Here is a 24,492-nt window from a genome sequence, read left to right as displayed (position 1 = left end):
AAAGGTACAGGCTGAAAATTTCCACTTCATCTGATAGTTCTCATAAACTTTTGCAGCTAAACAGCTTAAGAACAACACCTTATAAAATTCACTATGAACATGCTACCACATGCTAAGCAAAGAAGGCGCCTACAGAACCCTGGCCATGGAAAACAAAATCACAATTAGTAGCTTCCCAGAGGAGCTATGAAGATTCACAGCAGCTGAGAAGCTGGCCTTGACCATTGGCCTGAAAGGCTGAATTGAAACCAGCAGTACTTCCTAGACAGTTCTGCCTGGTCCCTGTGTGTTCACTCTGTTAATTTTAACCTAAGATGAAAAAATAATATTAATTCATTTTAAAGATGTGACATTTTGAAAGGCTTAACTGCAAGGTTACGCTTTTCCACTGTCTTTCACAAAAACGGCTGTATCCTTTGAGAGAACATTCTTCTTATTCTGAACAACTAGTAAAAGCAGTAACATTAAGTTTTATTTTCTTGAACAAATGCCCAGCAAGACTGTATAAGCACAAAAATACTAGTTTGGAAAACAATACATCTTAAAGCAGAGGGATTTTGAATTTGGGTTAATCATTATAGCATAGATTTCTTTTGCAAAGAGACACCTTTACCTGAGTTCTTTGTAATTCTGGAGTGTTCTGTTCATGCAAAACATCTGTAAAATTACTTATCTTTAAAGCAAATTTTAGGGGATAAAATACTATATGGAGGTTTTCTTTCAGTGACATGAAGTGGTTGATTCATATGCTGAACATGGTAATTTCCTTCTTAAAAAAGGAGCTGAAAACATAGCAGATTTTTATATTCCAAATTTTTATTACTATGCACTAGTTTAAAGTACTTTAAACATAAAACCCCAAAAAATCTCACACATAAAAATAAGAAACAAAACCATCCCGTGCACACTCTCTATCCTATTGCAGTTTACGAATCTGAAAATGTTGATCTATCAGTGTCAGCCTTTGGTATTTTCCATCAATGACTCTAAGCTCTCATGAATAGTCTGTAATCAGAAATCATAGCTCTTAGGTAGAAAGGAATCACAAATTCATATATTATTCACTCTGCAAATGAGAAGAGAAACAAGAAAAACTTTTGTATGGTATTCAAGAGTCCTTATCACCAAGAATTGTAGACAAATGGCATGGGAAGCAGGATGAATTATGAGAGGCTTGGCAAAACTTTAACTGAAAAGGTTGAAAAGCTAAGGAAACTACAGGCCTTTTCTCTTGCTCAGCATTCACTTTACTAGTTCCCCACAGTATTTCAAAACTTAATCCCTTTGGTCATTCCACTGCCTGGCCTCCCTCTGAATTCTCTTAATCCTTTCTGCACAGAGGAATGATACCTTCAACCCTCATGGAAAGTAGATCTGCAGGTCTTTAAAGTGCCATGGAAACCAGACACAAATTGCAACTAACTAGTCATTCTCACATTCCTTTCTAACAGTCAAGATGCATGCAGTCACACCTTTATAACTTAAACCTAAGTCACTATCTCATCTAAAAAGAAATTGAAATTTCTTGGCTCTAAGAGAAAACAGATTATTCCTGACACAGCAACATATAGAGCCAAAAAAGGCTCTATATGCAAAGAGGTCTCCCAAACATCTCAACCGCAAGGATAAAAGAACAATAGAAGCACACTGCGAGTCCGTCAATCTGGAAAGATTTTTAGCTGAGAATGAGAGACCTCTGTAAGAAACAACCAGATCTCCCACCTCCTAAATCCTTCTACCACCATGCCATAACCCACACGTTCTTACACCTGAAATAGGGAAAACTATTCCCTGTATTGAAGGTTGAGCTCTCTCTCATGCCAAAGCAGAACTCACATCAGAGAACTCAAACGTTGTCAGTCTCGGCATATGTTCCAAGCAAACCTTTCCTGCCTGAGAGGGAGAAAGGTTATTACTGCCCTCTCTCACAACATCACCTGAAACATGACTTTCTCTTTCTTTACTAACACAGGACTTCATTAAAAACAAAGAAGAACATGGCAGCAGATTTTCAGGTTGTCATCTTTTCACTAGTCACTGGATTTCCTATTTTGATGAAAGGAGAACATGAACATTCCCAGAATTCTAAATGCATTAAAATTATTTCAACTTTTGGTAAATCGAGGCAAACATTGCTTGAGTAGGTCACAAGTTACTCAATGTGTGTATTAGACTTGTGGTATATTCTGAGGAACAAGTTGAAAAACACTGTTGCTTAATATTGTTACCATATCTTGTGCTCTTCAAGAAATTTATTCTACTTCTTCTAAGAAGAGAAAATAGAAAACTAAGACTGTAGGGATTGTTTCACATCATCTGGTGCTCTTCTTGGAGGTATCCTGCCTCCATCTTGGAGGAAGAACCAGAGTACACGCCACAGCACTTGCTTCTTACTGGAAAGGGCCATGGACATGTGGGCAAGTGGGAAACCACAGCATACTCTACACTCCAGTGTATTTGGGACTTGGGATGTTTGGGAGACAAAGACTGGTAGTAATTTTACGAGACTCATCAACTTCATGGTTTCTATTTCATCAGAAAGAAAAAACAGCAAGTAAACTCAGACTTGAGACTTTTGGTGTGAAACAAAGGCAAGTCCTTACAAAAGAATTCCTGCAGAATTAACCTATAATCTCCTCTGGGCAGAGATCTCCATTTTCCTTTACTTGAAAAAATATTAGGTGAAAAATGGAGAAAAAGAATCTCAGGTAGGCAAAGGCCTGTTTTCCTCACAGTATATTATAACTATTTTCTCTAGCAATGCAATTTTATGGCATACGTATTGGGAAATCAGCCATTCCCGCAGCAGTTTCTGAATTCTCAACGTGGAAATTCATGAAATGCATGATGGAAGATGTCAGAAGCAGCTAGACGGTCCCTGAATGATTGCAGCACTTTCCACAGGGAAAAGAGTCTGCAAATCTGTACTGGCATAAAGAGTATGTCAGAAGCACAAAGAAAAATAAAAAGAAACTAATTACCTCCCTGATCCTCTGATGTTCTTTACTTGATCTGTACACAACCTAACATTTTAGCTGTCAGACTGACTTTTCAAGCAGGCATTTGGAGCTGGATATTCATGTAATCTGGGATCTTTCTCCAACCTAAGCTTGCTGATTTGAGTTTTAAAACACCTTTTGTTCCTAGCTAAACACATTTGCATTTAGGGAAACAGAGCAGTAGCAGTTTAGTTCTTTCACACAAATGGTTACTTTAGAGCAGTGGGAACCTTCTGAACATGGAGACTAAAAAGTGATGAATTATTATTTGCTTTAAAAGCCTTTAAGCATCCTGTGGCTCTGAAGATCTGGTCTTGAATAGAAAGAAGACACTTGCAGAATCTGAGTTTTTTCCAGAGGTCAAATAGGAGAATAATCCAAATATAAGAAAACAAGCAAAAAAATCCTCCCTTCCTACTTATTGCATGTATTCTTCACAGGCCCTTGGAAACCAAAAAGACAAAATAAAAAAGAGTCCAGAAGTATGCTAAAACATTGGGTAGTACCTTTGGGAGGCTTTGATTTTGATTTTGCTAAACCTTTATTTCAAAATGAAAACGTACAGGACTTTTAACTGCCCGATCACAGCAGATCTTTCTAAGTCTCGGAATATTGGGATTTTTCTTTTAAAAGATTTTGTCAATTCAAAATCTTTTGCAAATTGTCAAGGTAAAATATCACATCTGTTTAAATCTTCATAAATTCAGATAACAATCATATCTGCACTGATTGCTGATATAATCTTCCATATAATCTTCCTCCTCAGAAGCATTTAGGAATCAAAACCACATGCCATGGGCTACAATTCTGTCATCTCTCATAAAATTAAGAATGACTATGAGTGTTTAGGGAGATCTTAAGGGAGAAAAAGCCCTGCATGTTTCACAGTTCTGGGAATATGTGACAGGCAGAAACTTATGATGCCTTAACTTGTGGCTAAAGCTGATTTATAACCAGTGGAGCTTCAATTTACTTCCAAATAAATAGGAAATATTTCACACACACACAGGAAAAAAGCTGAAACCTCAGAAGAGGAGAATATTCTGAGAGCTTCAGTGCTGTGTTTTCTCTATTCTGCCAGGTAAAAGTCCAGAGCCACTACCACAGAGACAGCTTGGATTTTAGCCCTTAAACAAGGAGATGGTTCTGCTGCTCAATGGTCTCAAGGTGGAAACAGCCCAACTTCAGAGACAGTGTTAAGAGGTGGCCAGGAACTGGGAATACCTGGCTTGGTTCTTTTTTGCTTTGCTGTGCCCTTAGATTTTTTATTTTCCTGTGCTGCAAGCTTAAAGAAGTTGGCCTTATGTGACAGGTGATGTTGCCTTTCTCACTCTTGTTTTCTTCACAAACAAGGCTTCAAATAGCCTGTGACAAAGAAAGGTTAGGAAATACACAGCTATAAAGCTTTTTGGAATTGCACATTTTAAAAAGCATATGTCATGTATATATGACATTTTCTTAGCAAACTGGAAGAGTACTTACCGTCAATCCTTGTTCTCCTGGTTTCCCTGGTTCACCCTTAGAATAAAATAAGGAATGAATAATTTCAGCAACATGTCTTGAATTCAATTTTCTGTCTAATAATAAAATACCTTAAAAATTTCATTCTTAAACAGGTATGGCATCTGACTGCATATTAAATATATTACTTTTTTGCTTTTTAACCCGGTAGGCCAAATCACAGACATCTTAAGAAGCAAAGCACTATTTCACAATCATGTAATGGTATAGTTCTCAAGGCAAGAGTTAAGCATTAGTGTTCTGACTCTGTCCCTTGGTTCTAAATATAATATTCCATTTCACAGTGCTAAAGTACACAGAGAAAGGTCATTTTCACATACATGCTGAATCCTGCAGTTTATATATTCCAAGACTACTGCTCTGTGTCACCACCTCATTCAGCAAGCATAACTTACCGTTGTCAATTATCATGTTCCATAAACCCAAGAATACTGGTATTCTGAAGCCATGCAATAATTACTCAGCTGCTAAATACCTGGATTGGCTTTCAAAATGGTAACCCATCATTTTTCCAATGTATTCTCTTTCTGCAGGCACAACTCTACATAAAGTCAGAATCTATCTTCTCTCCTTTCTTGCCATATGAACACACACATCTGTCTGTAGAGGCAGTAAAACATATCAGTCCTACAATACGGGCTAAAAATACCCATTCAAAAAAACCGGTGGTCTGGTTTATAGATCATTCCCTTGAAAACCCAACTGAGCACAGGGCAGTCCATGTGCTATTGTATCAGCACAGCTGCAGGGTCTTCTTTAGCAGCTCTGTCATAAAAGAAAGCCTGTCATAAAATTGATAAGAACTGTTCTGATGTCATTGTTCTTAGCAACTGAAAAGAATCAGAACTGCATCTCTGGGTATGTGTGCATCACATTCAGAAGCAAACATGCAGCATCTGCAAACACAACAACATAGCCAGAAGAAAGAAGCCACATAGGCACAGGTTTCTGACAGCTCATTACCCAAGCTTGCTGGACTCTTCAGCTCGCTCTGAAGCCTTGCTAACTTACGTATATAGCAATCACACAGCCTGAAGTGAGCATCAAGATATCCCCATAAACGTTGGGAAATAATTCTGAAAAAATTTCAAGAGTTTGTATCATATTCTATTGTCTTCTTACCAGCAAAAACCCTTCACTCTCCTCTTACTTCCTTTTGGAGGTGTTAAAGTTTCAAATTCTTCGTGCCGGTGTCTGTGTGACGCAAAGAGAAGGCACCTATTCTACGTGTCACTATCAGGAAATCAAGTGTGTTCTGGTTCCAACAGGTTCCACTGCTGATGTCCAAAGAAAGGCTTAGAAAAAGACTGCACAACCCTTTCAAGGTGCTCTCTCTGCTGGCAATATGCCCAATGGCATTTCCCAAACACTTCTACCTCCTTGGCTCTAATGATTTCCTGCCCAAGAAACCAACATAATCTCATCTCTAGAAGCTGTAAGTATCTGTAATGGGATGCACACCTTTGGGTTGCAAGGTGGTGATGACACAGATAGAGATGTGTGGACACAAAGGCTGTTCCTCAACCTGCTACACTGCAGAAGAGAAGTAATAGTGGCTCCTGGAGTTACTCCCTCTACCTTGCTACCTCATCTGCCTGACTTTTCCAGGATATACAGCAAGTGTATGGGCATAGGGGAAAGCAAGAGCCAAAACATCATCGTATAGCTGTAGGAATTGTAAAGCTTCTTGCTTGAGAGGGAGAGGCCAGAAAAGAAGCCCCTGCTTTGCCCAACACTACAAAAGAGGAAAAATCTGCCTAATGGTGGTTGGTCACTGTAAGGACATCCTCCTATAGCTGTGTGATACTGCAATGTCCCTATTTGTAACACAGTGCAGCTATTGTTTTCAGCTCTCTAGCTCAAAGGTCCATGCAAGTCTGTTGAAGATACAAATCTGTCCTTACCTCTCAAATAAGTTTTCCCTTTACAGATCTCCTATTTGACTGCATGTCACACAGCCACAGAGGAACAAGCCTTTTGAGGATCAGGAACAGCAGCAAGGAGCAGGATAGTAAAGTCAGCAAACTGAATGGTTTCTACCTGAGTGCTTGTTTGTATCTGAATCTAAAGCAGTATTATGAACTGATTTTCCATAATGCTATAGGTCAAAGCTTAAAAACTATAAAAAGAAACTCTCTCTTGCCATCTAAAGTCAAAATCACTACAGAACTGTCATAAAATGGAATGACCTCATTGCATAAAATACATGACTTTCCTGTTATGAGAAACACTAATGATCCCTCTGCTAAAAAGCACAAAACCCCAAGCAACATGCAGTCACATTGTAACCAGCAACACCAGAGTGATTCTGCTATCCTCTTCTATGTGAATTATTAAAATATTATCATTGCAGTCAGAAATAGGTTCTGGTTTCAGTCTTGCCCTTACTAGATCAAACCAGCAGCAACTCTGCTCACTGCAGTTAATTTAACCACATTAAAAGAACACAAGGGAGGCCCAGAAGAGGCCCAAAGCCTGACATGCCACAGGACTAACAAGAAATGAGTAGGTTGTCAAAGTAAAGCATCACAATGACAGCAACAGACTTTCCATGTTATTTCATAACCTTGAGCTAGAACTTATGAGAGGGTGGTAAAAAAACAAACCAAACCAACAACAGCAGCAGCAGCCCTAGAGTACCACAGGTCTCAACTGGCAAGTCTTGCTGGATTTTCACAAGAAATTTTAGCAGAATCTTACTATTATCATCATGCTATATTATACAGTTAATACCCAAATAGGGTCAGAAGTGTAGATATTTTCTTTCTTGGTTTTTCCTAAAAATGCATTGCAGGGAAATTTAATGCCTTCCTGCCCTGGCCTCATGTAACGAGCTATGCTTTTTGTTCAAAAATCAGTTTCTTTCCAGTGCTGGTCATCACCTTGCTAGTTCCCTATGTGTCTTCTCAGCCATGATCTTTACTTAATGATTGTATCCACACATGTGCCATCTCAGTTGTCACATCTCCCTCCTGTCTCTGATTCCACTTCTGCACTGATAACACAGTGGCATTCATGACGAAAAGAGATATACTTCTTTCAAAAGGATAAAAATTAAGGAGGCTACAAGATATAAAACCAAACCCATACACATACTTCGTTAAAAAAAAATAAAATCATGTTTTTATGCATCTGTTTAAAAAGTGTAGGATTGATTCTGTGCCTAAAACAAACAATACACAATATACTGGATTCTGCTGCTTGTTCTAATGAAATATGGGGTATGAGCCAAAGGAAATGGTACTGTTCTACTTTTTTAAAGATGGCAGAATCTAACTCCAAATTTCATCATAGTTTGGGCAGTATTTAGCAGTTTATTACTTTATTCCATGATTTTTGAGGTTAAACCACTAGCAAGTGAGAACTCAAGCCCATCCATGCTACGGTGTCTCAAATTCAACTATTCAGCTTTGTCTTGAAATTTGAATAGAAACATTTACAACTGGTGGAGAGGGGCAGACTCTGCTCACACAGCTATTAAACATGAATGAGCAACTGAGAAACCTTAGAATGGGTGGAGAAACTGTCAAGGGTGGGAGGTAAGGAACCTTGATGTTACTGCTTGCCCTGCTATGAACTTGCTCTCTGTGTGGGGGACTTCAGGTACACCATGAAATCTGCCTGTGGATCAGCTTTCACATGTCTTGCTTACCAATCTTACCTCAGAAAACATCTTTGGAACTAAGCTGGCATACACTCCACAGAAACCTGGACATCATGACAGCAACAGACTAACTCACCGTTAAGCCAGGCATCCCACGAGGACCGTCTTTGCCGGTATCTCCTGGGGGACCTCTGGGTCCTGGTGGCCCTGGAGGTCCAGGGGGTCCGGCTTGTCCTTGGTCCCCCTAAACCAACAAAAAACTCATCACAAGTTTGCTTTAGAGACATCAACCACAGAAAAAGACATCAATGTGCTCAGAAAAAGTGCAAGACAGGCTGGAAGAAGCTGCCATGAACTGGACAGTGGCTTCTTCACTGCTTATGGCAAAGACAGCATTTTGCCTTGAAGACCAGCAGTTTGTATCTGTCTGGTGCAATCAGCCACAAGAGCAGAAGGTTCAGATTCTAAACTGCTTGTCCTACCACAGCACACATGCCAAAATTTGGGGTAGTCTTACAATATTTTACTCATGTAGTTCTCCACAGCAAGTAACTGTTTTCAATGAGCAGCTGTTTGCTTCACGATTTGCATAATCACAACAAAGCCGAGGCAAAAAAAGAAAAGTCACATCTGAGGATATACAGTCTGCGCAGCAATTTTCCAAGCCCATGAATGATATATGGATAGGTTTCAAAAATGATAATGGAAAATAACTGCTTTTCCACGAAGTTGTACGTAATTTTCCATCTGTTTTGGGAGGCTGTTTTATAATGACAATTAGCTAACTCTCTTCATTTTTTCCTATTAATTTGTAAAAGTCAATTTTCAAGAGAGTTATCAAAACATATTACCTTCCCCTTTATAAAAAAGACACCCCAAAATGGTGCTTTAGTTTTTTTCAGCACATCGCTGCAAATCACTGAAAAAAGCTGTTGGCATCTTAAAAGTGGATCACTTAGCAAAGCCACCCGTAGCCTTTTAATTGTTAATGTCATTAACAGTGGCTCCATTCCAAAACATTTTCAAGGCATCTGACAAAAAGGCACAGCAAAGAGTAAACTGAGTATAAAGAAGAACCAGACTCCAGTGAGATGAAGCACTACCTTAATGAGGCGGCGTTTAATGAGCTGCTGATCAGCAGAGAGAAACCCATGATTGATTTTAGGAAACACCATCTGATCAGGCAGGTGAGGTCAAAGGTTGAAGATCAGAGATGAGAGAATTGAAGAATAGACATCAGAAGGCCCGAGAAAGAAATAAAGACATATTCATTAGATTTGTAATAGTTAAAATAATATAAACTGGTGCTTCTGCCTGAAAGAAACTGTGCATTTCATTTTCAAAAAAAAATGACCTCTAATGTACAGGACATACTGCTTTGTGAATTAATCGTATACAATGACTTAACTGTGTAACTTTTTTCTCCCCAGATTTTGTGTGAGAATTCTTCATGTGTATTAGTTTTTTCATTACCTGGGCTCTAAAAAACCAATGTTTTAATATGTTCTTCTTTCAGCAAAGCTTCTAGAGACAAAGCACCAGTTCAACTTTCAGTCAGATTTTCTAACCAGCATATTGTGCCATGAAGAATGGTGTCATTTTAATAAGGACTGGAGTTTCAGCTTGACCAGATTGCTTCCTGCTTAATTTGCAAATGCACTTTGAAAAAATATGGATGTAAAGATCAAACCTGTGTTATTTAACACAAATAGCTGACTACATGCAACTAGTATAGAGTTCACTGCCATTTTCCACACTCATTTATGCCTCAGGGAAGCAGAACGACAGAAAAAACTCATCTGAAAACAAAATACTGATCAAGATCATGAGGAATATGGCCATTTCCAGGGGTAACACTATACAGACTTATGGATTTCATTCCATGCTCTGCATCAGGAGTACTTATATCAATGCAAAGGCGGTGAGGGGTTGACTTAGGTCTACCATAAGGATCCATTGGTATTCCACGTTAAAAGCGATTTTTCATGTGCACTTTTATGCTGATACAGAGAGACCTGACTGAACAGGTACATGTCAGCCACAAACCTTGACGGTGAGGATCTGATTACTGTGCAGAGCAGCGACTGTGGGGAAGCCTGGCAGACCCTAGGGACACAGCACAACATGGTACGAAAACAGCACAACACAAACATCACAGAGACAATGTACTAACAGACAAACAGAACAAACACTATGTTTAGTACACCCCACATTGTCTACTGACAGGAAACAGCCTCTCTGTCATATGGGAAACAGTTAGGTTTGCACTGCACTGCAGATGCAAGTTGCTACCTTACAACAAGAATATCAAGAGATTTTAGAAGGAGCAATCCCATGGAGGTGTCTTTCCTTAAAATTACAATAAATTGTTATCATCATTTGACAGTTGTTAAGACTATCAGCCAGCAGATGATTGAGTTACTTTCAATTAAAATGTACTACAGCACTTCAAGAGAGCTACGTAGAAAGTTTTGATTCTGGATTGCTGCAGAACTTTACAGCAGTAATAGTATACTTTGAAGTGCTTTGCATAATTAACATCCTGCTCCTCACATTCTGTTTAACATATGACATTCAGCACATAAACTGGTAGCACATACACAACTATAACACTGAACAAAAATCTATTGCTAGATCTTGGGTAGTCCGTAATGGCCATGGTCAACGTTTTCAAGAAATACATAGCAGTGTTTTCACATCCAGAGCAAATTTTTTCCCCTCAAGCACTGTATGCCACTTACAGTTTCTCATATTCTACTCTACCAATATGTGCACAACGTGCACTGTATTGTTATGAAAATTGAAGACTGTGGCAATTGCGGCCTGCTGTCACAATACAAGAGGGTGAATTTTGCACTCAGTTCAACAGCTTTCTTATGCTGCCTTGTAGGGTGTGAATTAAACCTGGAAAAGCTGAAACCTTATGCAGTTGAGCAGTGAACTCCTAAAAAGAAGGAAATCTCTAAGCCCTCTTGCTGAATTTAGCATAGCACACTTTCTGAAGCAGAGGCTTGTTCAACAGCAGAGAGGCATTAGGCTAAGGAAGACAGAATAAAATATAGCCTTGGTAGCTCTAAGCTCTCTCATGCCTGCATGACCACATGCCACCTCTGGGAGGTAGAGCTGGTGGCACATCCCCTCTGCGAGGCCTGCAGCATCCAGCTGCAGGACTGCAGCTTAGCACCTCTGAAAGGGAAGGCTGTGCCTGGCTCTTGCTGCTGGAAAAAGGGCCTTCCAAAAAGTCCTGTGTGAAGGCTCTGCTGGTGTAGCCCATGTTGCCATAGCGCACAAGGCTCTTTGCAGCCCAGCTGGCCTAGTGGAGAGCACCAACAGGCCAGGGCAGCCTGCCAAGTCTCTCAGCTGCAGCAGATTCCTTTAATGCTGCAAATATTTGCTCTGTTCACCTCCACATGCAATCACACCAGAGATCCTCCAGATCACAAAGACTGCACCGGTCTTTAAAAAAAAAAAAGGCAGAGTAACTTCCTGATGCATGCATGTCCTTCACTAGCATTTTTGAGTTGCATTTAGCATCTTTATTCCTGATACATATCCATGAGATGAGGAAGCTGAGAGCCTGTAAGTGGGTCCTATAAAGCCAGTGGCAGTTTTACCAGCCTTCCCACTTCATTTGGATGAACTGTGGTGTGGCTAACTGCATTGCTCAGTGACCTGAAATCTCCTCTTTAGAAACACATAAACAGAAAACAAAACCAAAGAAGGCTAAAACTACTAATATATAAAGAAATCCACTCCTGAGGCACTGCTAAGACTGGAATGATACATCATTTAGGAAACAGATGTATCAGATTTGCATTTATCTTATTATGGAATATAAGTTAAAGAAGTTATTAGATAGTAATGTGCCAGAATGTTTACATCTGTGACTCATTAGCCCTGCTGTGCACATGGTCCATTTCTCTTCTGGATAAAACCACAACATCCATGTAATGGAAATGAGAACAAACAACAATTCTACAAAAGAAGTAAAATCTAAGCAGCAAGCAATAAAACTCATTTATTAAAAAAAGAATAAACAGAAAGTTTTTAAGCAACTTCATTTTTACTCAACAGGATTACAAAACAGTAATTTTCAGTTACCTCTAGATTACCTTATTTGCAATTTGACATTTTAAAATGTAGAAACTCAAAATTCAAATTAGTTTTATTTCATCTTGACCATGAAGTAGAACTGGAAATTAATCAAGAAAGGAGCTTAATCATAAAATATGTTGGTTTGTCATGAAAGATTTTTTTTCCTTGAGAAAAAAATTAAAGACTTTGGAAAGTTTTGTGTAGCTGTACACAAAATCATACAGCACTTCACAGTACAGCCCCAGCATTCTCAATGGTTCCCAACACCACACAGGCAAGTTTAATATTAGCTATTAGTATTTCATTTCTTTGCCTATATAAACACCACATGAGAAAAGGGGACAAACCCATTCTTCCATCTGCAGCTTAGTTACTTCTTTCAGCTTGTTACCAAGTAGGACAAAACTTTCCTTTGACCAAAGTGGTAATAGTCTTAGACCTAATAGTCAGATACATGCAACATCAGTTTGGACCTGCATCACCCCCGCATAAGTAACACACCTCTTTGGAGAAAGACAGAAACACGGGAATATTAAATGGAACCCAGCAACAAAACTACAATGGGTCCATAATTTTTGCATGCATGGGAGGCTTTAGAAGGCATTGCATCTTCTGGCATCCATGAAAGACAATGTTGGCACACAATGAGCTTCTAAAAAAGCATAAAAAGAGCTATCCTCTCCACAAAATGAGTTCTCTTCCTTTCCTGTCACTCTGCTATAAATATAGCCACAAATAACTCCTAGATCTGTTTTATTTTTTTTCTCTATCTAAAGCTGTTCTCCACAACAGATTCAAAGTTACTCAATTTTCTCTTTATTTGGTTTGATTCTTGAACTGCACATAGGAAGGGTTCTTGTTCTACACCCTGGGAGGCCCTAGCAGAATACAAAACACTACAGTCATCAACAGCGACCACTGGTCTACTAAATTCCTCTGCTGACAGCTACTCCAGCTCACACTGAAATGCTAGCTGGTTACAATTTCTAAATTAGCACATTTGTTGCATACCTCACTGCATTTTTGCCAAAATGCCAAGGAAAACATGATGCTTGGTGGAGGCTAACAGCCATGTGACCACTTTAGAGTGTCCTGCTTACCCACCTGGAAGTGTAGGTAAAGCCTACTTGCCCCCATACAATGGCTACTGAGAGAACCAAAGGATGCCATAACATTGTATCATTCCCTCTCTCTGATTTTTTACTTAGATGAAATAGTTCTCCTGTTACATTCACCACAGCCTTGGAGGATGTCATTCTCACTAGCTGTCCCAGATTTTTCACAGTACATTCAGCTTTGTCCACTGGCTCACATAAGGTCAATATTGTAAGCTCATAACCTTGTCACATGGCCAGTACAATAACATTAAGCAACAGCGTTACTGGTTTTACACTATGCTGTGGACACTCCATTTTGACTATTGCATTTGCTTAGTATAGTAAATGTCACAGTTCTCCTTAGGATTTTCCTTCTGACCTGCCAGTAAACCCAAGCTACACAAGCTTGTATGTTCCTGTGAAGACATGGTAAATGAGACAGGAATTACCACCTGCTGTTCTCTTGCACTTCCTAAGGTTACAGCCAGCTGCTGCTATTTCACATCAAATCACACAGGCTTCAAGCCAGAGTGATCCTGACACTCTTTATGGCTGCCTTGCCTTTCCCCCTCCACCTCCAGTTCTAATTAATCCCTCAGACTGAGTGCCAGTCCTGCAGCTAATTATTGTACCTGCCCTGGGGAATACAGTGTTTGGTATAACCCCATACAATGCCATGGACTCTCAGCAGGAGCTCTTTTATATAATCTTTTTATCATAACTGCTGCATTCTCCATCAGCAAATCCTCTGAGAAAAACAGTGCACCACAACAAGACAAGGATCCAGGAATTTCTTTTCACTTAGACAAACATTCAGCAATTATTTGATTTGAATAAATTATGTAATGATTCAGACTTTGTATTACAACAACAAAAATGTAGTGTTTGAAGATCTAGCATAAACAAATCACTCTAAAAGCATTATTTTCTATAATGACCTCTGTATTCACAGTGAACTCTACCTGACACCACACTCAAAATGAATAAAACTGTAAAAAGCCAACGCTTTGGTCCTATTACTTGATGAATTTTCAGTGAAGCAAATATCTTTTCCACACAACTCAACTGTGAGTTCTGATAAGTGATCACCATCTGACCTACACAAAATACCCTTCCCGAAGGCACACCTACTATTCTCCCTGAAAGTGGTGGTAGGCATCCAGATATGGGTTGGTCCTCCCCATAACCAAGTTGGTTCTCAAAGAAGAAATTTTCCGTCCTGGCTTATGTTTCTCTTCAAATCTTACACCTGCTGCACTTATGTGGTGCAGGTAAGTGGCTCAAGCTTCTTCTATGATGTTTATTAGGACTGGATAAAATTTTATATGAGTTGTTTTTGATCAAATCGGCCTAATTCAAATGTTCGGTGTCACAGCACTTCTGCATGACAGCTGCAGTTTGAGATAAAGGAACTACATGATGTATTCTCAGACACAGGACAAGGCTGTAGAAAAAGGAACAGGATGTACAGAGACTTCCTTCCTCACCATTCCTCTGGCATTACTAAAAAGGGGCAAGATGCGAACCAACTGGTGGCGGGTGAAGACACACACTGCCTAGCTCTTAAGAAGGAATGACAACATCCTCGTCTTGGGAGCACTCTCTCTGGAGTGTCACAGCTGTTCTGCATTCCACAAGAGTACCTCAGCAGCCGAACATCAAAGGCATAGCTTGGCCCTGGAGAGTCATTCACCAAAAGGACGCTCATGTGAACTCTGAAAAGAGACACATCTCAAGTACAAGCGTCCCAATACTTTGGACAAAGTTGGCAGCCAGTACCATCTGAGTTCTTTCCTAACCTCTCCTAGTTACAGAGCTCGAAGTTACCTTGCTCCAATTTGTTATCCTACTTTTAGCTTAATGCAAACAAGGGAGCCGCAACAGCCCAATACTAGTGAAGTAGAACAGATAATTAATCCCAGGAATGGAATAGGTAAATACCCCTGCTGCCTTCTGGCAGACAAGGAAACAAAGTCTCAGAAGTTAAATTCACTGCTCACAGACAAATCTGCATTAAACCAGGTGTCCAGCAGTTTTCTCAGTGATGCTGCTTCGGTTAACAGAAGGAATCATGAATGGTTTTTTAACCTTCTTACTGTGGCACACTAAAAGCACAGCTCGAAACAGTGGTTACTTGAACTATAATTTGATTTACACAGGAAAATTAATAACAGAAGAAACAACTATGAGGGTAGTCATACTGGTAAAGTATGAAATTAAAGCAGCACTCTGTGTGTGCTATATGTTTGAAGTAACACTCAGTAAACCAGAAAATATGCTTTTATACATAGATAAAAATATCATTTGAGGGAATACTATTACTATATCACCACTTCTGCTGCAGCTTTTGACAGTATAGTGATATAAATGATATCAAAGAGTATCAAATAAGAAAAAGAAAAAGCTGGGGACAATACTAATTATTGCTAATAAAAGCTACACAGTTCTATTAAGGCAGATAAAATTCTGATAACAAGCAGTATTTATAGAAGAAATTACAAGAAGCTTTAGTATGATATAATCAAATATCATCAAGGACAGAAAAAATTCATAGAATATGTTTAAATTATGCAAAATTATATTTAATTAACATAATACTTTATAGTAATATATATATATAGTACTATATATTTTTGTTTGACAAGATGTTGACTGAGGATAAAAATTATCAGCATTGTTTTGGAAACAAAGCTTCCTATTAAATCACTGATTTATCTACATTTGTTACAATTATCAAGGCCTTAAAAATGGAGTTTTGCTTTTGATGAAGGCAGGAAATCAGATTAATTTGTATACTACTATCTATTTGTGAAGCAAACCTGCTCCTTTCTTAAAAAAAAAAACAAAAAAAAAACCGACAAGAAAAAAAAAAAACAACAAACAAAAAAAACCCACATAGTACCAAAATAGGATGGCTTTAGAAGAGGATGAAAAGTTAATGGTCATGGTTTAGTCATCACTCAGTAACTAATATTTTGTAATTTATGATTGAGGCACTAATTCAAATGACATGAATAGAGGTTTTCCATGCATTGTCAGCAGGGGCTGACAATGAGAAAAAAGCTCAAAATATTTATTATATATTTCCTATAAATGTATTAACAAATAGTAATAATACATGCATATTAAAACCAGACTTTAAAAAATTTTCATTAAAAAAATCAGGTCAAAATTTATTGCTTGGATATCTTTAATTTCCCTTTAATATGAGACAGTATAAAAGTTTTGTCTATAATGCAACAAGTGAAGCAATACTTCAATTTAAAAAGATAGACGATATCTATATATATACATTCACATTTGTATTTAGTTATTTCAGTAAATAGACTGCTTCCAGGACTATTTCTGTTGACATTAGGTAATTTTGAAATAGTTTGCCAGCACAGAAGAGTAGAACTTGCAAAACAAAGATTTCTCTCTATTAGACAGCAGAGAAGGAGCAAAATAATGAAAGTAAACAGAGAAAGAGAAAGGGTTAAATAGAAAAGAACATTATATCGCTAGCCAAACCTAACTGCTTTACCATGACCTAAGGAATGTTTTTAATCTTCAAGTCAATAAAGGTTAACACAATAAAATAAACTTTCTTTTCTAGACCTTCATCTTTCCTGCTGAGGACACTTCAGAGATATTATCAGTTCTATGCTGACCCAACTAACAGGAAAATTTACGTAAACACGGCAAAATGAGAAAATAATTTTATGGACATAATTAAGTATGGCTTCTGGGTGGTTTCTCATTTCACCTAGACCAAAACAATTTAAAAGCAGCTGCTAGCTAATGATTTCTAGCTCTGATAAGCAAGAAATCTCTCATGTTATCTGAACTAAAAGACAGAAGATATTTATTATGCCATTTACAGAAGGATGAGAAAAGACTAAGAATCCCAGAAACAGTAAAGTTGGAAAAGACCTCCAACATCATCGAGTCTAACCTTTGACCAAACACCACCACGTTAACTAAACCACAGCACTAAGTGCCATGTGCAGTCTTTCCCTAAACACCTCCAGGGATGGTCACTTCACCACCTCCCTGGACAGCCCATTCCAATACTTAACCATCCTTTACATGAAAAAATTCTTCCTGATGTCCAACCTAAACCTCCCCTAGTACAGCTTAAGGCTATGTCCTCTTGTCCTGTAACTAGTTGCCTGGGAGAAGGGGCCAACCCCCACCTGGGTACAACCTCTTTTCAGGTGGTTGTAGAGAGCGATAAGATCTCCCCTGTGCCTCCCCTACTCCAGACTAAACCAGCCCAGCTCCCTCAGCTGCTCCTCACACAACTCACTCTCTAGACCCTTCACCAGCTTCAATGCCCTTCTCTGGACACACTCCAGCACCTCAATGTCTTTCTTGTAGTGAGGTACCCAAAATTGACCACAGAATTTGATGTGTGACCTCACCAATGCTGAGTACAGCACACTGCTCCTGCTGGCCACACTACTTCTGATCCAAGCCAGCATGCCCTTGGCCTTCTTGGGACACCTGGGCATATGGTCAGGCTCATGTTCAGCTGCTGCTGACCAGCACTCCCAGGTCCTTTTCCACCAGGCAACTTTCCAACCACTCTTCCCCAAGCCCGTAGTACTGCATGGGGTTGTTGTGACCCAAATGCAGAACTCAGAGCTTCGCCTTGTTGAAACTCAAATCGTTGACCTCATTTCATCAATTCAACCTGTCCAGATCCCTCTGCAGAGCCTTCCTACCCTCCAGCAGATTAACCCTCCTGCCCAACTTAGTGTCATCTGCGAACTTACTGAGGGTACAGTCAATCCTCTCATCCAAATCATCAATAGAGATTTTAAACAGGACTGGCCCCAACACTGAGCCTTGGGGAACCCCACGAGTGACCGGCTGCCAACTGGATGTAACTCCACTCACCACTACTCTCTGGGCCCAGCCATCCAGCCAATATTTAACCCAAAGATGGGTGCACCTGTCCGTGGGCTGCCAAGAGAATGTCGTGGGAGACAGTATCAAAGGCTTTACCGAAGTCCAGGTAGACACATCCATAGCTATTCTCTCACTTAGTAGGTGGGTCGGCTGGTCACAAAAGGAGATCAGGTTGGCCAAGCATGACCTGCCTTTCTTGAAACCATGCTGGCTGGGCCTGATCCCCTGGTTGCCCTGTACATGCTGCGTGATCGCACTCAAGATGATCTGTTCCATAACGTTTCCCAGCACTTAGGTCAGGCTAACGGGCCTGTAGTTCCCTAAATGCTCTTTCTGACCATTCTTGTAGCTGGGTGTCACCTGGGACCTCCATGGTTATCCAGGACTGATGATAAATGATGGAAAGTCACTTGGCAAGCTCCTCTGCCAGCTCCCTCAGTTGGATCCCATCAGCCTCATGAACTTGTGAGTGTCTAAATGGCACAGCAGGTCTAACTACTTCCACTTGGATTACAGGGGGGTCTATTCAGCTGCCTATCCGTATCTACCAGCTCATGGGGTTGGTTGCCCTGAGGATAACCAGTCTTTCTGTTGAAGACTGAGGCAAAGAAGGCATTAAGTACCTCAGCCTTTTAATCATCCTTGATGACAATGTTCCCCTCCCCATCCAAGAAGACACTCAGTACTAGCTAGATCCATTCTCAGACATTCACCTCTGAAGACCTATTTCCATTATCAAGGTACAATCTCTACTTGAATAATACATCCTTTGCAAGCCTACCATTATGAAATCTTCAAAGGCTTTTTTTTAAATTGGAGCAGAGCAGAGCAACTGGAGCCGAGCAGGAGTCTGACATCAGCATTTATTCTAGCAGTCCACAGGCTAAACCCCATCATTTTTAATTTAGTCATGGCTCAGTACAGTAAAGGAAATCTCCCTGAACATTTTAAGAAGCCATGCCCTCTGTAAAAAGAAGAGCATCCAAAAGACATACTAACATTACCATTTCTTACACTGGTATTGAGGAAAACTAGTTCTGCACTTGACCTAAATGTTTAATCAACCAGAACTTTAGAGTAATTAGAGATCTGATATAAAAATACATAAAGAGATAAAAAAAGAATTTTTGTCAAATAAGATTGGTACATTTGAATGCATCCGTCAGTACCTTATCTGTGGTCTCATGTGACTAAAAGCTCTAACATGCTGCTCAAATTCACACTTAGGGTATGAATTTCAATATCACTCACACTACTGGAATATTGTTTTGGCTCACATTTTCTACAGGCAGTATGGGCATAAGTAGATTAAGCCAAATGGCATTATGAACTAGAGCCCTTATGCCATCTCTGTATGATGAAGGAGACTGATCCACAGATTACTTCTCAATACTTAAGAAAACTCCTTAGATACTTAAAAAAAACCCCCAAACACAAAACCCCAGACACAATATTCTAAGAAGTGCCTGACCCCTGGGCTGTATTTGCAGGGTTAAGTTCTTAGTGTATAAATTTACTGAAGATATTTTTAAGGAAACCTGAACTTCAAAGCAGCTCAGTATATATTCTGCATGTCCACTGGTTGTGAAGAAGAACTTTTGAAATATCTGATTACTATTTTTACAGTTTTGAAATTACTTCAGAAAGAAGGATATCTCAAAAATCTCAAGGCCCAAGGTGAAAACTTGGGCCTCGAGATGGGCCAAGATGAGACCTTAAACTTTTTTAAAGGTTTAGGTCTCATCTTGACATGAACAGTCTTTACATTTTATTTCGATTTCTCTTACTAATGAAAATGCCTAGAAGAAAAAAAGCAGCTTTTCTAAAGAATAAGGGTCATTTTGGAATTTCCGTTCAATAAAGATCGTTGTTAAGCTAAATGCATGTTTCAAAACAATATATAAAAACATAAAACCGAAGAAGCTTCAGGTATCTTATCTGCAAAAGATGAATTAGATTTATAGTGTTCACCACTTTCAGATATTACCTCCAATCTGTCTGCTAACTTGTCAAATTCAAGTATTAATGTCATGCCTCAGTTACTTTCAGGTACAATATATTTCCTGAAAATAATACTGTATGGTACTACCTCCAAACCCATTCATTTTACATAGGCATGATGGAAAACTATGTGCAAAGGTAACCAACCTGTTTAAATGGGTTTAGTTTCATTTGGTGCATGACTGGCTTCCACAAAGAATTTCCATTAATTAAATTGTAAATCGCCTGGCAAGCCGAGCAGATTCACCCTGAAGACACTTATCAGAGGAGGTAACTGATGTACCATGAAACATAAAATGGTCAGAGGCTTCATAGTACTTGCTACTGGTGAAATACACAAGGCTAAAAAGGAGAAGCTGCTGTAGAACACATTCAAAATAGATAAAGAGAAAACCAACAACACTGGTCAAATTACCCAAGTTAGACCCATATACTTAAAAAGGAGGTACTTTACTACAACATGCATTGACTAAAATATTGATGAAATTTCAGATAGCCCACAAGGTGCTATTCACTGCCTCTTCCTCTCCACTGCTAAAGTTATTGAACTCCTTTTCTGTAATCAGATACATAATTCAGTCTCAGCTGATGGCTGCTGCTGCAGATACAACTTTGTACTGTCCTTATATATGAATTCCTTAGGTCGCAAATTCTCTGCTTTTTATCTGCACTTGAGTTACCAAACCCACAAAGTAGCTATAACCATTTGGTATGGTTCAGTAAGGACTTCACTGTCTTCCAGTATAGGGGGTATGTCTTCGTGAAGTGGGCACAACAGTCCTGCAGTCCTTGCAGGTTCCACCTACAACACTGAACAAACTTGCATCTTCTTATTGGGTATTGCCAACACTTCCAGCCCAGGGACTGAAAGCCACACATGCTTAATCACTTTCTAGTTCTTACATCTCTCCAATATTTTGCCAAGATTTCTGCATCATCATTCCCTTGCATTAATCCCACTTGTTTTGTTTTCCTGTGTTCAAACCTCTGAGTCTTTCCTTGGAAACTTCTCCAACACTTGTAATTCTAGATTCTTATCCTCAGCTATGTAATACTGTTTACAACATTGCTCTTCCATATTTGTTACTGAATCCCTCTCCAATACCTCCATAAAATTTGTTCTTTTGAACCTAAGATCACAGTTGTGAATGTGAATGTAAGAACACACATTCTCCTGAATGTAAGGCCACTTAAGGCAAGCAGAACAGCACACACAGACTCTGACATGCCATCTGAATGGAGTATCCTCTCCAAAGCCACAGGCACTGCTCTGCTCTCCTCCCCTGTCCTCTGTCTCCTCCCATTCCCCATGAAGTTCTGTAGCACAGAATCAACCAAAATATACAGCCCAGCATGGCCTCTGAGAGATACTAAATTTGCTTACAAGTTAAAAGGAAATTCTTACATGATTCAGAACGTTTAGTCTGTATATTAATTAGCTTAGAAAAGAGCATAATGTTCCTCACATTGTTACCCTCTACTTTCTTTTACTTCTTGAAGTAGTTTTCCAATTCTTCTTATTGAGTTTCAACTGAAATAATATTTAAAGCTGTTCATTCTTAGGCCACTGTCTTTATAAAGTGTAGTTGTATCACCAAGCATAACAGGACACCCTGGTAGTTAACACTGGTAGCACCAACATCAAAATCAGCTGTAAAAGCATGTTGTGACTTTAGATAATATTACTGACTGAAAAAGTAAAATTCAATTAAATCAAATTATACGAAACAAAACAGTAGAATAAAATAAAGTTGCAAATTCAAAATATTTAACATAGTTAACAGAAAAAAATAATCCGTGGAACACACTGTTATGAAAAAATTTATAAACATGTAACTGAAGAGAGTTACTATATCATTCAAACAATGTAACCAAGTATTTTCTAATGAAGCACAGATGTAAAGAAGAGAGAAGTAGCACAGTCAATCTATCTTAACTTTCACACCTGTATTTCTCTATTTCTCTGTTAAAATAAACATGATATTTAGAAATTAAAAGAACCTTTACATTTCCCAAACTAAATCATGTTCGAACTGCTTGGATATTATTACAAGGTGATAATATTGTTATTATTAAAAATATTAAATACATACATGTCAGGAAAAAGAGCTAATACATGCATACATTATATTTGTTTATAATTCACTAAATATTAGCTACATTTTACATGAAATCTAGAAGGACATTTATTAGAAACCCACTGGCCCTCTGCATAGTAGAAGCCCATGCATGGCGTGAACACATTGCTGGGGAAACTAAACAGTTTGGTTAGGAAAGCCAGTTTTTATACAGCAGAGCAAAATGCCTGAGAAACCTACTTCCACCCATAATGGAAATTGTGTATTTTAGTGCATTACTATTGCACTACTGAAATCTTCCCAGACACTACCTGGTCATGTTCAGTATTACTGTCCTGCAGACACTTACTTCAACATGCAGGGTAAATGCAGCTAATAAGCATAATTAGCTCAGACAGTGTATTTAATTTAGTTTTGCACTAAAGACTAATTGCCTATTCAGCGAAGGGGAAGTGTAACATTTTTTTTAAGATGCTTACCCGAGGGCCCTGATCACCTTGATCTCCCTGCAAAGTGGAAAGATGAGATGATAGGTTTAACACAGCATCTGTGTGCTACCCAGCTCTCTTATATAATCTAACATTACACTGCATCAATACAAACGGTCTCTTTAGGTCATGCTGGGAGAGCTTTCCATTCACCTTGTAAGAACTCATCCACTCACCTTCTCGCCTTTTGGACCAGGAGGGCCCTGAAAGAAACAAAAGCAAAGACACATTACTGATACTGATTAAGTCCTGGGACACAGCAAGAAACAGGTCTGCACCAACTTGCAGTTTCTTCCCAACAATGTATTTCCTTACAATTTTTCACTCCAAATGCCAGGGCTATTCTAGAGATGGCTTTTTCACTGTACTAATAATAGGCAATATGCAGTTATTTCTTGAATAGTTTGCTAATCCTGTGTGTTGAATCAGACTACTTATACAAGCAAAACTATGCCTGAAATGACAACATTTCTGTTGATTTCAGTTACAGACAATAGTTTATCTCCTATCAGATATGAAAGTTTCCTAAGACTGTAAAACTTCTTTGCAGTGCAGCTAATAAATTCAGAGACATATAAATCTGTCATGTATTTTGGCACCCTCCTTGTCTTAGATTGCCAAAGAAAAATGGATTAGGAAATCTAAAACTAGGGTTTTCATTCCTTTCTTTGGCAATACTGAAGTTGATGTTTAGACTCAAGCACACTGTTTTAGGCAAAATGAGCTCTTTGTATAACATGATTTTACAGAAGTACTACTTTTTTGTTACTTATCACCCGACAAACAGTAAGGTGATAGAATCACAAAACACTGAGGTCCTTTCCTATTCCATTTTTATTAAGCACCTTCCATAAAGCTACCAGCAGGTTTCTAAAACACTAGCTTTTCAGGTTAGTATCCTGTGAATAAAAACATTATCAGTCTGCAGAGAACTGGCTGTTTACATAATGCAGACTTTACCTCCAGCTTTCTGAAAGATATGCAGGTGTTTCATTACAAAGAAGGACCTGAGACACATATGAAAGCAGCTGGAAACAGAAGGAGCCATCCAACCTAGCAGGGTCCACTGTTGTAACACAAAGAGAGGGTGTGTGTGTGTGTGTCTGTGTGTATGCATGCAGAACAAGAAAAGTTTGTCACCAACAACCCTTGTAAAAATTCATGTGGTTCACGTAAATGCAATGGAAGGAAGGTCAGTCTGCTGTGTATTAAAGATGTGATCAACCAAAGGCAAGTCTTTGAGAATCCTTATTGTAGCCAGTTTTCTGCTTAGTTTTAAGGACTTCTGATGCATACCAGAGAAGAGCATCTGATGCTAAATCTTTCAAGGAGTTAAAGCACATGCCTCTCCTTCCACAACCTGCCATCTGCATAGTTTGCCTCCTGACATTCCTTCATCTCCTTCAGGAAGGACAGTGCTTCACTGCTAGCTGAGTGGAAACTATCTGCTCAATTAACTATGACCCCTGCCCACTTTGTGTTGCCCTGAAAGCACTGCACCTTTCAGGTCCCTCCATCTATTTTTTTTTTATACTTTAGCTCTGACTGCCCCTCTCCAGCTCACATGTTCACACAAATACATACTAAAAGCCACATGCAGCACCGTCTACTTTTAGCTACAGACTCCACTTATATGTACTTCGACATGACATTACAGTAGAGCACATTTTCAGCAGGTCTGCTTTAAAATTTACACATCCATGCCATCGAGCTTGT

General features: G+C 39.0%; 1 protein-coding gene across 1 annotated transcript in view; it reads right to left on the bottom strand.

Annotated features, from left to right (window-relative positions):
• COL25A1 (collagen type XXV alpha 1 chain) overlaps nucleotides 1-24,492 on the bottom strand; it is a 310,364-nt gene that overhangs the window by 81,837 nt on the left and 204,035 nt on the right. The window contains exons 6-10 of the mRNA XM_051789718.1: nucleotides 22,953-22,979; nucleotides 22,768-22,794; nucleotides 9,228-9,299; nucleotides 8,261-8,368; nucleotides 4,482-4,517 (exon numbers count right to left, since the gene is read on the bottom strand). Coding sequence (XP_051645678.1) covers nucleotides 4,482-4,517; nucleotides 8,261-8,368; nucleotides 9,228-9,299; nucleotides 22,768-22,794; nucleotides 22,953-22,979 — 270 coding nt within the window. The remainder of the gene's footprint in view (nucleotides 1-4,481; nucleotides 4,518-8,260; nucleotides 8,369-9,227; nucleotides 9,300-22,767; nucleotides 22,795-22,952; nucleotides 22,980-24,492) is intronic.

This window comes from Manacus candei, unplaced genomic scaffold (genome assembly GCF_025592945.1).
Source record: "Manacus candei isolate 608988 ecotype Guabito, Panama unplaced genomic scaffold, ASM2559294v1 h1tg000028l, whole genome shotgun sequence".
In the NCBI taxonomy this organism is placed as follows: Eukaryota; Metazoa; Chordata; class Aves; order Passeriformes; family Pipridae; genus Manacus; species Manacus candei.
The sequence above is the reverse complement of the archived record's forward strand: the minus strand, read 5'-3'. Positions and strand labels throughout refer to the sequence as shown.